This window comes from Ailuropoda melanoleuca, chromosome 12, assembly GCF_002007445.2.
Source record: "Ailuropoda melanoleuca isolate Jingjing chromosome 12, ASM200744v2, whole genome shotgun sequence".
Taxonomy (NCBI): domain Eukaryota; kingdom Metazoa; phylum Chordata; class Mammalia; order Carnivora; family Ursidae; genus Ailuropoda; species Ailuropoda melanoleuca.
In genome coordinates, this window is record NC_048229.1 from 34,709,546 (window position 1) to 34,727,056 (window position 17,511).

The following is a 17,511-nucleotide window of genomic DNA, read 5'->3' on the forward strand; positions in this document are numbered from 1 at the left end:
GTAGTTGTGACACTCAGGGAGCACTACGAAAAGATGTAACTCAATTATACCTCAAATATTACAAATCCAAACATCCCTCAAGCCTCTCTACGGGGTCTCACTGAGAGGATGGCACATAATTTGATGCTAATACTTAGGTGAAATAATTTATAGAAGGATGGGGTCAACTAGGTCAGGAATGCCTGGGAAAGGTTAAGTCTTAGAGAAACAGAAACAATGAGAAACACAAGCACAGGGAACCAGGTGTCAGGCACCACTGGAGATGCTAATTTGGAGGGGGATATCAGGAATGAGGGGGGCTTGCGCGTTGTTTTATTTAATCCCCCCAACCATTGCTTGGGATTATTTCACAGGATGCCAATCCTCAGAAAGATTAAATAACTTGCCAAGGTCGGTGATGGATCTGGGATTAACAAGCAGGTGTGCCTAACTCCAAAGCGCATGCAAATAGCACCGCCACTGAGAGAAGACTGAATCCGGTATGTTTAGGGAACAGGAAGGAGCAGGGAGAAGTATGTCGGGGAAATAAGATAAAGAAACAGGGAACTTAGGTAAGCTTGCCAAAGTGCCATATATATGTTATCCATATGTTGTACAGCCATGAAAACTAGACAGAGACATTTGAACTTGATCTTGTGGTTACACAAGAGCCACCCAAGATACCCACAGCAATGCCTTGAGCAAAGACCAAAAGGGACAGCAGCGAAAATCAGGGTTCTGGGTTCCTATACCAAAAAGATGCCACTAACAACAGTAAAGGGGGCCACACAATAGAGTGGAGTGAGAAATGTACTAAGAGTCAGAAGCTTGGGTTTAAACGCAAAAAGTTACATGCTAAAGTCATGACTTTGTTAGACTAGTTACATACTCTCTATGGACTTTAGTTTCTCTTCATCCATAAATCAGGTGAAGTGAGACCTAATCCCTAAATGACCTTTAAAAGCTTTGCTACACAACGTGTGGCCCACCAACCAGCTGCAACCGGCATCGTCCAGAACTTATTAGAAATGCAGCATCTCAGGGGCGCCTGGGTGGCACAGCGGTTAAGCGTCTGCCTTTGCCTCAGCGCGTGATCCCGGCGTTGTGGGATCGAGCCCCACATCAGGCTCCTCCGCTATGAGCCTGCTTCTTCTTCTCCCACTCCCCCTGCTTGTGTTCCCTCTCTCGCTGGCTGTCTCTATCTCTGTTGAATAAATAAATAAAATCTTAAAAAAAAAAAAGTTAAAAAAAAAAAAAGAAATGCAGCATCTCAGGCCCCACCAAAGGAATCAGTCCTGCATTTAAACAAGGTGATCTATAAACACATTAAAGTTTGAGACCCTTCTCTAAAGTATGTTCCAGGGGCTCCTGAGTGGCTCAGCTGGTTAAGCATCTCACTTCGGCTCAGGTCATGATCTCAGGGTCCTGGGATCCAGCCCCACCTGGAGACCCGCGTTCAGCAGGGAGTCTGCTCCTCCTTCTCCCTTTGCCCCTCCCCCCACTCACGTGCGCAGATACTCACTCTCAAATAAATAAAATCTTTATTAAAAAAAAAACCAAAACTGTGTTCCAGTGGTTTCAGACTCACCTCAACTCTGTCACTTGACAGGGAAAAAAATTACCTATTCACTTCATTTGTGTCTAATTCATTTTTTCATTCATTTTTCCCTCATTCTAACACCGCCCTCCCCCCAACACACACATACGTACTTGTCCAGGCCTGAGTTGGGGGTCTCAGGAAATACCAGTGGTGCAGCGCTGCCATCTTGTGGCCGTTACCAGTAAATGCACTAAACCTCACTGTTCTCACAAGTGAAGGGGGTGGGGGTTGGCAGAGGGGGTGAAGTCCAAGTCAAAGATTAACTAAGAGACTCACAACCACCCACAATGACCGGAGGTCGCTGTCAGACAGACATCAGCCTGCACCATACAGTAATGTCATATTTCAAAGGGTAGCTTTTATAATACGTAATAAAATTTATTAGTGGGGAAGCTGGGTTCCAAGCCAAGCTCTGCCCTTGTAACCTTCAAAAACAACAAAAAATTACTGTGACACATTTTCAGACATCCAGCCTCTGCCTGAACTCTGTCAGTAAACTTGTAATTTTCCAAGGAAATTTACTTTGCTGTGACAGCTCTTTCTCATCCTGAGCCGAATGTGTCGGCTGCACACTCACCAGTCCGAGTCCTACTCTCTGTCAGCCCTGAAACACACCTAACACCTTTTCACAAAACAGACCTCTCCCAAATGACAATCCTGAAGTCCCTACACTCTTCTGTCCCTTTCCAATGGGCCAGCGAAGTGTGTCCAGCATAGCGGAAACTCGGTATTCTAGGAGTGTTCTAACCAGAGCAGCAGAGCCACAGGACCACCCACTTCCCCATTCTGGGCGCTAGACCCATATTAGAAAGCCACATCAGCTGATGTGATGACACTGGTTCTTCTTACTTGTGCAGCGGCTCAGTCATCCCACACCTCTGCTGGTGTACGCTTTTCAGTTTTTTGAGATTTATTTTGAGGAGCGCCTGACCAGCTCAGATGGCTAAGCGTCTGCCTTCGGCTCAGGTCATGATCCCAGGGTCCTGGGATGGAGCCCCGTGTTGGGCTCCCAGCTCAACGGGGAGTCTGCTTCTCCCTCTCCCTCTGCTGCTCCCCCTGCTTGTGCTCTCTCTCTCTCTCTCTCAAATGAATAAAATCTTCAAAAAAAAAAAAAGATTTGAGAAAAAGGGGAGCAGGGCAGAGGGAAACATACCCTGCTGAGCACAGAGCACAACTGGGGGCTAGATCTCATGACCCTGAGATCATGACCTGAGCCAAAATCAAGAGTTGGATGCTCAACTGACTGGGCCACCCAGGAGCCCCATATTCAGTTTTATTTTTTAAGAAATATTTATTAGACTATGTACTATGCGTTGGAGACACAAAGATGAACCAGACCCGGGCTCTGCCCTCACTGAGCTCTGGGCTATGGACGGAACCTAATTCAAAGCCAGACCATCACAGTTCAGTGGGAAACACCTCGACAGAGGTAGACACAGACTTTTGAGGGCCATCCCAACAAGCCCCTGTGAAAATCTTCCACTCTTGTTTTCTGGGCTCAGTTTTGCTCATTTCAAGCTCAAAGTGGAAAAAAAAAAACAGTAATAATGCAAATGTCCCAGATGGTCATAGTTGGGCCAGCCATTTCGCTCTGGTTAATTCAAGGCATTTGTGGGCTCATTCTGAAGGTCCACTCTCTCCTGTTAAAGCTCACCACAGCTGCCACACGAACAGAAATTCTAGCAGATCAGGAAACTTGAGTGTTAGTCCTGTGGCTTTGAGGCTAACAGAACTATATAATGTTACCCAAATCATATAACTTCCCTGTACTTTAATTTCCATTCTGTGAAATGGAGCAGTTAGGTGAGCCCCCAGTGGGTCTCTACGTCTAGTGAGAGCCCCTCAGAGGCAGCTTCACACCTTCTTCTTGGTAGCCACCACCTAGCAAACCAGACACATGATCTACTGAATATATGTATGAATAAATGATTATTAGGGCAGCATGAATCATGGAATCAATTGACAAACATTTCTGAATGTCTACTAAGTACACTGTGGAATCGGGAAACCAAAAAGGGGCAGAATGGTATTTTCTCCCCACTTTTTCCTTACCACCTTCCTGAAAGGGGAGCTTTGTAAGGCAGAGAGGCTATGTTGAAACAAATAATGTTCTCAAGATGGGCTCTAAGTGGTTGTCAATATTAACAAGAAAAAAGTCTGTTTATCTTGGGGTTGTTTTATATCAATGGGCCTGAAGGACCCAAAGCCCCCTTCATAGTACCCAGGACCCAACTCCCCCACCCCAAGTCCTTGGAGGGGAAAACCAGACATAGGGAACTGACCGGGAGCCAGGACTGAGGGGACCAGGTGGAAGGCTAAGTGGCTCGCTGACCACCACCAACAGCTTGCGAGCGGACTGACAGATAACTCAGTGGGCAAAGGAACTCACTCCCACCAGGTCCCTTGATGATACGTGACCATTCATCAGTGAAATTTTCTTTCTGATAATGGACTCCACTTTTCACATGCTTCCTAACATACCAGGCCTAGTTAAAGTGTTACAAGAATATCGCTTAATTCAACAAACATTGATAGAGTACTCCCAAAGTGCCAGGCCCTACATAAGTTCAGGAACACGAAAACGAATAATAACACCCCCCACTCCCCTCAAAGATCCCCGTCCAATTAGCTCTATGCTCCTTTCTGCACTCCCCTCCTCTCTGCCCTCCACCAACACAAATCCTACCCTACCAGCAAGACCCCACCCAAGCTCCACCTAACCCGGGGTCCCCTGAGTGACTCTGAGGCCACAGTGAACTCCTGCCACTTCTGGAATTTGGTTCCAGTTCCATCTCTAGGTTTTTATGAATATATGTCATCTCGCTGGTTAGATTTGAGCCTCCTGAGAACAGAGACCATTGTTAGAATTTTCCAGAGAAACCACATCCGTGGTTTATATCAGACCAAGCTAGGACCAAGCCCAAGCCTTCAACTGGAAGCCAATCCCTGTTGTGCCTGCCTCGTGAAGGTGCTTTATAAACTTTGTAGTAGCAAAGTCTATAATCAACTCTCCAACATGTTGATAAGCAGCAATAATTTGAAAATTGAGAGGGTAAGAATGATCATACGGAAATCAAAAAGGGTTTTTTGACTCATGCATTGCCTCTCCCCTCCTCTTAGGTCAAACAATCATGCCACCTGTTCTCACTCCTGCCTGGAGGCTGCCAGGGAGGACTTCCTTGTTAACCTTTCCCTCAGCCCCCGCAAATTATCACTCAGCATTCAAGCCCGTCTCTCCTTTTTCTTTGAGTATATTTCCCAAAGTCTCTGAAATGAGTCAAGTTTAGTAAGTACTGATGTTCCGTAACCCTTAATGGTTACTCCAAGTAGTATTACCTTCTTCCTTTGCCTTGGGCTGTTTCCAAACAAGGTCTGGAGCCAACAACCCCAACAGCGCAGGCAAACACCCTTTAAGGGCTCCTTCCCACCTGTGGTTCCTGTTTCTCAAAACTTCTTGGACTTGAAGTCCTGGGGGTCTTCCACCAATCCAGTTCTTTCTCCTTTAGTCTGGAGCAACTAAGCCACAGCCACCTTCCTGATGAAAAACAAGGAGGCCCAGTTTGACCCACTGCTTCAGGGGCAATGTTCTGACCAAGAGAGAAATAGCCTCTCCTCTTCAATCCTCTCTGCTCCCCACTTTACTTATGTGGCCCCAGAATTGGGAGGAAATACAGTGAGGACGGGGCAACTTCTCAAGCAACACTCCTGTTGCTCCAGGGGCCCGGAGGACAGAGGGGAAACAGACCATGTCATCCTCTCTTCTGCTGACCCTTAGTACTTGCTTTCCTGCCCGATAATATGCTAGAAAGCATCACCAAAAGGTATAAGGAAATTCAAAGAGCAAAAAGATTTGGGGAAGAAATCATAGCACCCTGGGGGGTAGGGAGTGGGGGAGGAGGAGGGGAGGGAACCAGTATTGCTGCCAAGCTGTCAGTCAGCTTCTTGTGTTCTTAAGAATGCTTCATTTCTTTTGTTTGGCCAGTTTTTCCTCCCAGATTCCTGTAAACCTGTTACCTAACAAGGTCAGCGTCACTTAGCTGTTCTGGCCCTCTAATGGGAACACTGGCCAGGGATTAAAGCCCAGACCGCCATCCCAAGGAAGACATCGGGAGCCTCCAACTGGGAACCCTCCAGAATCTCTTCAAGTGACTCACAGCAGCACCAACAGTCGCAATGAAAATTCTAATCTCTTTCCTCCTTCTGTTGCTGCCACTAATGCTGATGCCTGTGGTCTCTAGCAGCCCAAATCCAGGTAATAAGATTAATTTTCTATAAAGGGGAAACGGGGGGGAGAAAATGTGGCAAAACAGAGAAGAAAATATGACGAAAAAAAAAAAAAAACCCCACAAAAACAACCATGCATTGAAATGTAGCCCCTTCCAGCTACAGAGATTTGGGACAATTTAGCTTCTGTCAATGCCTGGTTCCTCATTTACAAAAAGGGAAAGACTATACTTATATCCAAAGCGTGTTGTGAGAGTGAAATGAGATAGTGGGTATCAAAATGTCTGAAACTGTAGCTAGCAAAATGTAGATATATACTGTCTCAATAAAAACCTGTTCCCTTGGGACACCTGGGTGGCTCAGTCGGTTGCTTGTCTGCCTTTGGGTCAGGTCTTGATCTCAGGGTCGTGGGATCAAATCCCACATCGGGCTCCCTGCTCAGCGGGGAGTCTGCTTCTCCCTCTTTCCCTGACTGCTGTTCCCCCTGCTTGTGCTCTCTCTCTGTCAAATAAATAAATAAGATCTTCAAAAAAATTTTTAAATAAAAATCTGCTCCCTTACTCTCTGCCCCTAATCCCTTTACAGAAGATCCAGTCTTGGTGACGGTGGTGTAAAGGTGTTAAAAGCAACTGTACATTCACGGGGGAATGAGATGTCCTTGCTTGTGTTCTTCATAGTGCACCAGAATGCCACCAATAATCATTAATGCTATTTAATGGTAAAGTAATAAACTAGAAAAAGTGTATCACCAGATAGTATCCATACTGGAAGCTTTAGCCATACTAAACTCACCTGTTGGGAAGCAGGCCTTAGGTTAGAGGCTCCAAATTGGCTCCAGCTTTCACTACATCTCAGGTGGCTTTGCTATCAGCAGAACAACCATGCAGAAGAGAGCTCATCCCATGTATCTCTCTACTCGAGAGAACCAACTCCCCAAGGACTACTTTGAGGTAAAATTGCTTTGTTACATATTTAACATCAATTCGATCCTGAAAATCAGAAGTTCACCTTACTCCACCCCAATCTTAAACTTCCCTTCCCTTGTAGAGAGAGATCTCTGGGAGGTGCTGGGCCCCATAGTGCTAGGACCTAGACTGCCAATCTGGAGGGGAAGGCTTTTCCATCATTGTCACAGACACCAAGACTAGAGTCCTCACCCTTGATTCAAAGCTCTAACTACAGCCTGCCTTTCAATCCACCCATATAACTAACAAATGCTCTGTGCTCCACCTAAACTAGACTGTTGGCTGTTCCCTGAAAGGGTCTTGTGCTTTCCCACTAGCTTACATTCACTCATACACTCAGCTCAGAAACCAACTCCTCCTCACAGCCTCCCTGGTTCCTCTCTCAACCAGATATGAGCCCTCCGTCCTGTGAACATGTTTAGTCCAAACCCGACTCTTTCTTTGCACTTGTCATAGTCTGTCTTATACTGAAGGTATTGGTGTGCCTTTCCTACCTCCACCCCTGCCCTTCTAGACTGTAACCTCCTTGGTGGCACAATCTGGTATATTGCTTCCATATCCCTCACACTATCCAGTATAGTATTCAGTAAATATTTGCTAAGTGAAAGCATAAATGCTCAGGTTTCTAAGTTCAAAATGTTGCCCTTAAAAGACTCTACACCTGGGTTTGATAGCAGCTCTATTAACATTTGGGGCTAGGCAATTCTTTGCTGTAGGGTGCTGTTCTGTGCATTGTAAGATGTTCACCAGCATCTGTGTGGCCTCCACCAACTAGATGCCAATAGCAGCTTCTCCACCCCTGGCCCCAGTTAAGACAGACAAAGTTAACTCCAGATGTTGCCAGATGTCCCCTGGAGGGGGAAACGACTCCCAGCTGAGAACCCCTGCTCTACAGCAATAGTTCTCAAACCTGGCTACACGTTTAGACTTACCTAGACCTGTAGACTCAGCCTTGGAGCCCAGGGAACCTAGATCCAAATCCTTGTTCCACCCTTACTTTGCAAATTAGACAAGCTGTTTCACTTTTTGGAGCCCGTCTTACCATCTTAAAATGAGTAAAATACCATTTAGAACATATAATTGTTGTGGGGCGCCTGGGTGGCTCAGTGGTTAAGTGTCTGCCTTCGGCTCAGGGCGTGATCCCGGCGTTCTGGGATCGAGCCCCACATCAGGCTCCTCTGCTATGAGCCTGCTTCTTCCTCTCCCACTCCCCCTGCTTGTGTTCCCTCTCTCGCTGGCTGTCTCTATCTCTGTCAAATAAATAAATAAAATGTTTAAAAAAAAAAAAAAAGAACATATAATTGTTGTGAATATTAAATGATCTGTAATGTGTACCTAGCAAGGATTCAATAAATGGCCTGAGTAAAATATCTCAAGCAGCCCCTAAAGCACAGTGGCTATGAACTGGGGAAAGCTCACTCTGCCGCCAGGTCGCTATTACAGCCGCATCCGGCTCCATCCCAGTCTCCCGGCCAAACACAGTTTTGTAGCACCCCTCTGGCTAGAGGAAACAACATCCCTCACCTCCCCATCCCCCCCCAAATTCCCAAAATAAAATCTGATCTTACTTTATCTCTTAAAATAACCACATACATGCACAGTGTGTTTTTCACAGAGAGGGAGGAGAACAGATAAGAATATATGAAAATGTTAGGAAACAAATCACTTACAATAATAGATTATTACTTATAATATCATTAACTATAAAGTTATCTGCAATAATAGCTGAAATGCGTTAAGCAATCCTATGTGGCAGGCAATTTCTAAGCATTTCACACATATTACCTCATTAGGTCCTAACAGATATATAATGTATTTTTTAATTCACTTTTCATTTTTCAGACTTAAGAAATGCTATAAAAATAATCAGAGGTCCCATATATACTTCATCCAATTTTTTTCAAATAATATCTTACATAACCATAACACGATTATCAAAACCAGGAAATTAACATTGACATAATACTACTAATGAATGTACTAATATTCAGGTTTGCTAATCACCCCATTAATGTCCCTTTTCTGGTCCAGAATCCAATCCAGGATGCTACACTGAGTAAAGCTGTCATGTCTCCTTGGTTTTCCCCAGGCTAGAGTAGTTTCTCGTCCTCCATTTCTTTCATGATTTTGACAGTTTTGAAGAGTACTGGTCAGTTATTTGTAGAAAGCCCCTCAGTTTTGGTTTGTGTGATGTTTCTTCATGAATAAATTCAGATTATGCATTTTTGGCAAGAATACCACAGAAGTCACGTGTGCCTTCTCCATGCACCACATCAGACGGCCCATGATACTGATCATTCTCAACTACTGATGATGTTCATTTTGAACACTCGCTTAAGGTGGTGTCTGTCAAGTTTCTCTACTGTAAAGCTACTCTTTTTCCCACTGTAATTAATAAGTATCTTGTGGAGAGATACTTTAAGACCATGCAAAGAGCCTGTTTCTTCTCATCATACTTTTGCCCACTAATTTTTAAAATCCACTGATGATTCCCACCTTCAACAAATGTTACTATGGTATTAGCCAAATGGTGATTTTCTATTCCCATCATTCCTTCTACATTTATTAATTGGGATTCTACTATAAGAAAAAGCTTCTTCTCTCCCATTTATTTATTGAATTATTTATTTCTATGAGTAAAGACTCATGGACATTTATGGATTATAATCCATTACTATCATTATTTATTATGTTGTTCATATTGTCTCAAAACTGACTATTGAGAGGTCCGGCAAGTAGGCTTCTCTGTCTTCTTGACATATCATTTTTTAGCAGTTCTGGACTTTCTGATACCACAAGATGTTCTGGGCACATCTTGTACTTCCCTGGCCTGCCTTGGAATCAGCCATTTCTCCAAGGAGCTCTGGTTCCTTTCACTGGAGAATGGTATTCACAAACCGTGGGCGCTAAGGTATTGCCCATGGCTACTAGGGGCTAGTGCTTCTAGGCCCTCTAGTGGACAAAGCTAGGAAACAGATGCATGCGCACACACACTAGCAGACTATTATTAGCCCCATTTTACAAATTGGGTAAATGAAACACAGAAGTTAGACAACTTGCCCGAAATCATAAAGTCAATATGCAGTGGAACAGGGAGGTCAAAATAATGATAGATCTACCACAAGTCCTAACAAGTGGGAGTAACCTCTTTACACATACAGGTCAGCGGAAAGCAACAAACCTAACATTCCAGCAATAGACACCCTCTTTGGGACTGAGTGACAGAAGTCTGCAATAGTAACCACAATAATAACCATCATTATTGGTTATTACCACTTGGACACTGGCCATTGGGCACCTCCAGTAGCTCATTTATTCCTAATTCTCCAAGGTGGATACTACTAATCTCGTTTTATAAACCAGAGTACCAAAGATCAAAGCCGAGACTATATCGTTAAGTGACAGGGCAGGTAGTTGATGCCAGGTCTGCCTGGATGTAAAGCTCATGCTTATTCCACTATATCAATATTTTCCAAAATTGATTTTCAGTAGGACATAAATTAGCTTTTACTTTAATAGTTTTATGTTTGTGTTAATGCATGTTAGAAAAAAATCTAAGCATGTATCAAACCCCTAATCTCACAGATAATATTGCAGAGGATGAGGCTGTTTTGTAAATTAAATCTGTTTAAAGAAAAAGCTACAGAAAGCATCATAAAGGTGGTCCGGAAATATCTGAGGTTTGGGAAACATACTATTATAGGAATGTGCAGCTTCATTTTAAATTATACCATGGAATTAGGGTTGTAAAGGCTGCAGAAAGAACAACAGACTAAGACACTTGGACCTGGGTTTTAGCTTGAAATGGGTCACCATTACCTTAGTGAACTTGGGCACCTAATTTGCTCTCTCTGGGCCTCAGTTTCCTCATCTGAAAAAAAAGGGACAGTGATTTAGTTAATTAGTACAACCCTTTTATAAGCAATTTAGTAAAAATATCAAGAAACATAAAACTGTTCTTAACTTTTGACCCAGCAATTCTGCTTTGGGAAATCTTGCCCAAGACAATAATCTAACATTTGGAAAACAGTTACAAACATAAAGAAATTTATCAATGTCCAAAAGTAAAACAATCTAAATATTCAGCAATGAGTGAACAGTTAAATAATTTGGAGCTCATATGCTTATTGGGAATGTTATGCAGTCATTAAAAATGTCTGTTATGGGGGCACCTGGCTGGCTCAGTTAAGTGTCTGCCTTGGGCTCAGGTCATGATCTTGGGGTCCTGGGATCAAGCCCTGAGTTGTCACTGGGCTCTCTGCTCAGTGGGGAGTCTGCTTCTCCATCACCCTCTGCCCCTTCCCCCAACTGATGCACTCTCTCTCTCTCTCTCAAATAAATAAATAAATAAATTCTTTTTTTAAAGGGGGGTGCCTGGGCGGCTCAGTTTGTTGAGCGTCCAACTCTTGATTTCAGCTCAGGTCATGATCTCAGGGTCGTGGGATCCAGCCCTGAGTAGGACTCTGCCTGGGCATGGAGCCTACTTGAGATTCTCTATCTCTCTCTCTCTGCCCCTATCTACTCGCACTCTCTCTCTCAAAAAAAAAAGTTAATAAAAATGTCCATTATGAAGATGACATAGCAACATGCTTATAAAGTGAACAAAAAGAAACTTGTTCATGTACTATGGTTATCACTGTATAAAGAAAATCATATGCAGGAAACATACCAAAATACTACCAGATGGTAAGAGTAAAGATTCCTTTTTTCGTACTTTCCTAATTTCCTCTAATATAGCTATATTACATTTAGAATGAAAAAAACATCTAAATAAAGAGATTCAACTAAATAACAACCAAGATTCCCTCTGGCTCTAGCATTCTGTGGCTTTCCTCTGGAACTACAAGTAGAGGTCAGGTGAGAGTAAAATATTAGAAAAGTTTAGATGGCAGGGGCTATGTGTGCCTGTTTAAATTATTGTAATAGCACTCAAAACAGCACATGAGAACATTTGGAACTAGCACTTGGGGAAATGATGCAACACCTTCCATCTGTGTGGCAGAAAGGGCACAAGTCTGGGAAAGAGCCTGGGATTGAACCACAGGAACTCTAAGGGCCCTCTCCAGACAATTTATTCATTTGCTTATTGAACAAACATTTACCAAGTGCCTACCATGTGTCAGCCGTATGTAGCTGAATGACAACTGAGCTCAGTGGGAGAAAGATTTTTAGTTTCCTAGGGCAGCCCTAACAAAATAGCACAGAATGGGGGGCTGAAACAACAGAAATTTATTTTCTCACATCTCTGGTATCTCTTTGCCCAAATCTCTTTTTTTTAATATTTTATTTATTTATTTGACAGAGAGAGGGAACACAAGCAAGGAGAGTGTGAGAGGGAGAAGCAGGCTTCCCACTGAGCAGGGAGCCTGATTCAGGGCTCGATCCCAGGACCCTGGGATCATGACCCAAGCCGAAGGCAGACTCTCAATAGCTGAGCCACCGAGGCACCCCCAAAACTCTTCTTCTCATAAGGACTCCAGTTGGACTGAATCAGGACCCACCATAATGACTTCATCTTAACTTGATCTCATTTTAACTCAGTCATCTCTTTAAAGGCCCTATCTTCAAATACAGTCATTCTGGGGGTTAGGGCTTCATCATGAATTTGGGGGGACACAATTCAGTCCACAACAACAAACAGCAAACTATACATATAACTGAGCATTAAGAGAGATGCCTTTAAATACAACGGGGAACCATGTGAAGGCCTAATTAATTCTTACAGGAAATATCAGAAACTACTATACAAAAGAAGCATCATCTGGGCCCACTTCTAGCCCCAGAATCTCGAGTCTATCAACCATCATTCTTGATTGTCATAGAAATATTTTAGGTATCACAAAATGGGAGTAAGACAGCATCAGGTGATAAGACAGACTTGAGTAGAAGCCAAAAGAGGAGTGGATTTGTTCCAGAGGTACAAAGGTAAATACCATCCTCTTATAGTTGAACTGGGATTATGGATTCAAATACAGAGAACTTGAAGGTCAGGTGAAGATCCTGACCAGATTATGGAATAATCTGCTCCTGGTTCTCATTCTTTAAGTCATGAGAATTTTAATGTGTGCTGGGGCTAGGGCGTATTGTCAGGTCTTTTCTTTTTTTCCTAAAGATTTATTTATTTATTTGAGAGAGAGAGAGCTGGAGAAGGGTGGGAGGGGCAGAGGGAGAGAGAGAAACCCAAGCCAACTTCACTTGGAGCACAGAGCTGGACACAGGGCTCGATGCAGGGCTTAATCCCACGACCCTGAGATCATGACCCTGAGATCATGACCTGAGCCAAAACCAAGGGTCAGATGCTCAACCAACTGACCCTGTCAGGTCTTGATTAATGCCCACCTTCTGTCCTGTCTTCCCCCCAAAACCCATTCTTTTCCCACCTACCTCCAGCTAAGCTCTTCTCTAAGCCAGATTTTAAACCTCAATTCCTTATCCATTTAAAATACTCTCTTGAAGTACCCTAGATCCCTGAATAAAAAAGGAAGGAGGGGCATCTTGGGTGGCTCAGTCAGTTAAGCATCTGCCTTCAGCTCAGGTCAGTTCTCTGGGATCCAGCTGACATCCCTACTCAGTGGGGATCCTGCTTCTCTCTCTCCCTCTCCCTCTGGGACTCCCACTGTTTGTGTTCTTTCTTTCTTTCTCTCTCTCAAATGAATAAATAAAATCTTTGGAAAAAAAAAAAAAAGAGGAAGGAAAATGCCCTGATACAGGTAGCACAATGCTAGGGGACCATTTCTGTTGGACCCGTCCCTTTCCGGTGTCTGGCCGTGTTGTGTTTCCTTCCACCAGGGGTCGCCAGAGGCCATCGGGACCATCGCCAGGCTTCTAAGAGGCGGCTCCATGAAGGCGGCCAAGAATGCGAGTGCAAAGGTTAGTATCAACAATAGCACTGCACCATCACGATCCAACTCTCTCCCCTGAGCCCCAGCCCCGCCCCTCACACACCAGTACAGATGTTTTCTGAGCTGACTTCACCCACTGCCTTCTCCACCAGCCCACCGCATGTGGCACCAATGCTTGCCTTCTTCCTGAGTCTCCAGCAAGAGCAGGACCCCGCCAAGATCCAGGGGGAGCTGGCTCAATCTCTGGCTGCCCCTTCTCCCCTACTCTCTTCCCCAAGAACTGAGGGCTGCCTTCCAAAAATTTCCTGGATCTTGTTTTTTACCTTCGTTTAGCCATAAATAAGACTGAAATCAGAGAGGCAAAATGCTTGGCCAAGTTAAGGCAGCCAAAGGCAGACCCCTAGATCTTCTCTTCATTTTTTGGTCTCCTTAATGATATCCTGATGCCCCATCCAAACCTGCCACCAAATGCTTGCCAATACACGTCAGGCAAAACAACTCAGAAATCCTGGTACTCATATAACTGGGTATCCCTACGGTTCTGTGTTGAGCCCTCTTCCCACCTCCACTGCAGTCTGAAAAAGATGGCAAGTAAAACCCCGCCCTACTCCCTATTCTCAAAGATATTAACCTTCCCCTCTAAGCACCAACCCTGTTATTTCAGACTGGTTCCTGAGAGCCCCTAAAAGAAAACTCATGACAGTGCCTGAGATGCCAAAGAAGCAGTGTCCCTGTGATCAGTTCAAGGCCAGTGTGAAGAAAACCAGTAAGTTTCAAAAGAATGACCTATCTTAAACCAGAGTCACTCTGTGGAGTCAACTAGGGATGGAACAGGGGTTGAGAATAGACAAGAGAAGTGAAATGAAGACCAAGATAAGCACACCTCTCGGCCCTTTCTACTCAGCGTCAACTTGAGGAAATAAGAAGAGGAAGGGAGGCGGATACGATTTTCCTAATCCTAGAAAGTTTTGACCAAATTCTTAGATTTTAGAAGCCCATTGCTTATCAAAGTGGAGGGAGATGGAACTATAGGGGACCTGGTCATTGATCTCTGAAGATGTCAAATAGAATCTGGTTCCTCCCTTGAGAAGTTTTTATATGTCATATAAAAAGTAAATTGGCAAATTAAACTGATTGAAATTATGATATTATGAAGAATGAGATAAATCAACATCATTATTACTGCTGGTAGAAAATACAATTTGGTAGTACCTATCAAAAATTTATTTATTTTTAAATATTTTATTTTGGGGGGCACCTGGGTGGCTCAGTTGGTTAAGCAACCAGCTCTGAGGAATGAGGAGTGAAGAATATATTTTTTTAATTTTAACTTTTAAATTTTTTATTTTAATTTTTTCGATTGGACGAGTCTTACTTTTATATCATTTTAAAGCTTTCATAAAAATTAAATTTTTAAAACTTTTTTTTAAAACATTTTTAACATTAATCTTTATTTTCACCCTAGGGCACCAAAGGCACCACAGGAAGCCAAACAAGCACACCAGAGCCTGCCGGGAATTTCTCAAACAATGTCAGCTAGCAAGCTTTGCTCTGCCTTTATAGGAGCTCTGAGGGCTCGCTCTCCCAGTGAAACATTTTCAGTCAAGATGTTAGTGAGCGCACCTAGAGGATGCTTTTCTCCCACTTCCCGCTCCCCCTCCCTGTTCCCCACTCCAGTGTTCTCACAAAGCATTTTCCCCAAGATTATTGCTCCCTCTTCTCTTGTCAGGCTTTTCCTGTGCACCCCCCCTTTCCCGGGCTTAAGCTTAGTTGCCTGAAAGAAACCTGGAAACCCAGGTTTCTTAACTGGTCCCAAATAACCTTAAATATAACCAGGCAAGTAACAAACAGAAGTCAATAAATACTTTTAAATGTAGTAAGTCAAAATCATTTCTTTCAAACGGGGTCTGGCAACTCATCCCATCCCCACCTTAGCCTGTTTACTGCAAACTCTACCCAGATTCTACACACACTTCTCCCCACCACCAGCCTCACTCTTCCTCTCCACTGCCCAATTTTTTATTCTTCTACCCATTTAACAAACCTTTTTGAGGTAAGAGCTAAGTGGGGCAAAGAAAGCAGGTATAGCAACGAATCCGACATGATCTTACTAAAGATAATGTAGATTAAAAAAACAAAAAACCCTGGCACAGTCTCCCAACACATAGAATGATTTTGGTATTTATGATTCTTCTTAACATCATCATCGTTATCATTAATGGTCATTGTACTCTGTGAGTTTCCAGTCTAGTACAGAAAACATATATTCACAACCACAGTTCAAGGCTAGAGAGATGGTATGGAAGATCCCAAATGCCATTGAAAAAGGCTTCAAGCTGTAAAAATGGGAAGATGTCATTTTTTTAACATGGAAATAAAATGATCAAAGCAATGATGTAAGGATATTAAACTGACAGTCATTTGAAAGAATGAATAAAGAATAAAGATTATTACAACAGTATATAGACTGCCTCCCCTCTGACCCTTTCCTGAAAAGTCAGAAGGGGAGGGAGGGAAAAAAAAAAAAGGAACACTCATCCAGAATCTGGCTTCTGTCATCCCAGATGAAACAAAGAACTAAATTAGGATGCTTGCCTTAAGAGAAAAAATACTTGAACTGAGTGGTAAGTGGGGTGGGGTCCTATTTATGACACAAGAGGGCAAGCCCCTCCCCTCTGGTAGGAGAGTGCTGGGCACACAACCTCCTCCTGTTCCTAATCCCACCTCCCACAGCAGGAGGCCCAGAGTGTATCACTTGGCACAGGAGTGGAGGTCAGCAGTGCCACTTGCCACCTGTCTTAAAAAGGAAGACCAGGGATGCCAGGATGAAGGAGTAGAATCCAAAGGGAGGTGCCATCATGAGGAATCAATGAGGGATTTGTGACAAAGGAGGCCTTGGGGGCCCAGAAGGATGAAACCGGGGAGAGCAACACCTCCCGAGAGGGAAGTAACAACAGTGGAGCCAGGTTCTAAGTCAGTATCTAGGCCTGACTTGGAGCTTAAGCCACCCCAGACACCTATCACCCAGCCAGAGCCTGGGCCAAAAGTGACAGCCACAGCCCAGCCAGCATCTAAGACTCATCAGCGACCCAGCACTCCACATGAGGCCGCTCCACAGCAAAGACCCCTCACTCAGCAGGAGACCCTTGCCCAACATGGAGCTGAATCCCAGCAGGAAATCAGCACCCAACAAAATTCACCTTTGCAGCAGAAACTTCTTGCCCCGCAGGAGCCTGCACCACAGCAATCACCCCCCATGCACCGGGAGCCCTCCTCTCAAGAGGAAGCTGCCTCACAGAAGGGACCTGGGCCAGGAAAAGAATCTGAAACTCAACAGGAGCCAGAAATGAGAGAGGCACATGTTGCCCAGCCAGGACCTGGCCCAGCACAGCAACCTCCAGCTCAACAGGAAGCTGGATCAACACCTCCAGCCCAGCCTAGACCTGGACCCAAAAATGGATCACCTCCCCAGACTGAATCTATATTCCAAGAGAGACTGAGACAGTCAGACCCTATAGCCCAGCAAAGAGCTCCAGCCCGAGGAGCCAAATCCCAGTTGAGATCTTTGACCGAGTGGGGATTTCTATCAAAACTCCACCAAATATCCACACAGCAACCAGCCTCAGAGTGGAGGACGTTTTATGAATGGGTCACAGATTCTGACTCAGAACCAGATGTGGGGTCTCCATTGAAGAGGAGTTCATCAGCCAAGAGGGGTGGAACAGTGGCCCAGGGAATGAAGCTGGCCTTCAAGGGGAAACATGAAGTGGCATCAGGGTATGGTGGGACATCAGCACACGGGAAGAAAACTGGCAGCCAGAATCACAGACACTACAGGGACACAGGTGAGTTTGAGGCCAAGGAACTGAGCCTCCCAGAGGCAGTCATTCATTCAGTCAAG

At 44.2% G+C, this 17,511-nt stretch overlaps 1 protein-coding gene and 1 long non-coding RNA gene across 2 annotated transcripts in view; one reads left to right on the forward strand and one right to left on the reverse strand.

Moving 5' to 3' along the window:
- Positions 1-17,511, reverse strand: part of LOC105239623 — a 49,922-nt gene that overhangs the window by 31,132 nt on the left and 1,279 nt on the right. Inside the window, exon 2 of the long non-coding RNA XR_004618956.1 lies at positions 10,588-10,639. This is a non-coding gene — a long non-coding RNA (uncharacterized LOC105239623). The remainder of the gene's footprint in view (positions 1-10,587; positions 10,640-17,511) is intronic.
- On the forward strand, positions 5,710-15,630 carry CXCL17 (C-X-C motif chemokine ligand 17). Its single transcript, XM_034638055.1, has 4 exons — positions 5,710-5,831; positions 13,558-13,638; positions 14,275-14,376; positions 15,076-15,630. The coding sequence occupies exons 1-4, from the start codon at positions 5,753-5,755 to the stop codon at positions 15,171-15,173; spliced, it is 360 nt and encodes a 119-aa protein (XP_034493946.1). The 5' UTR covers positions 5,710-5,752; the 3' UTR covers positions 15,174-15,630.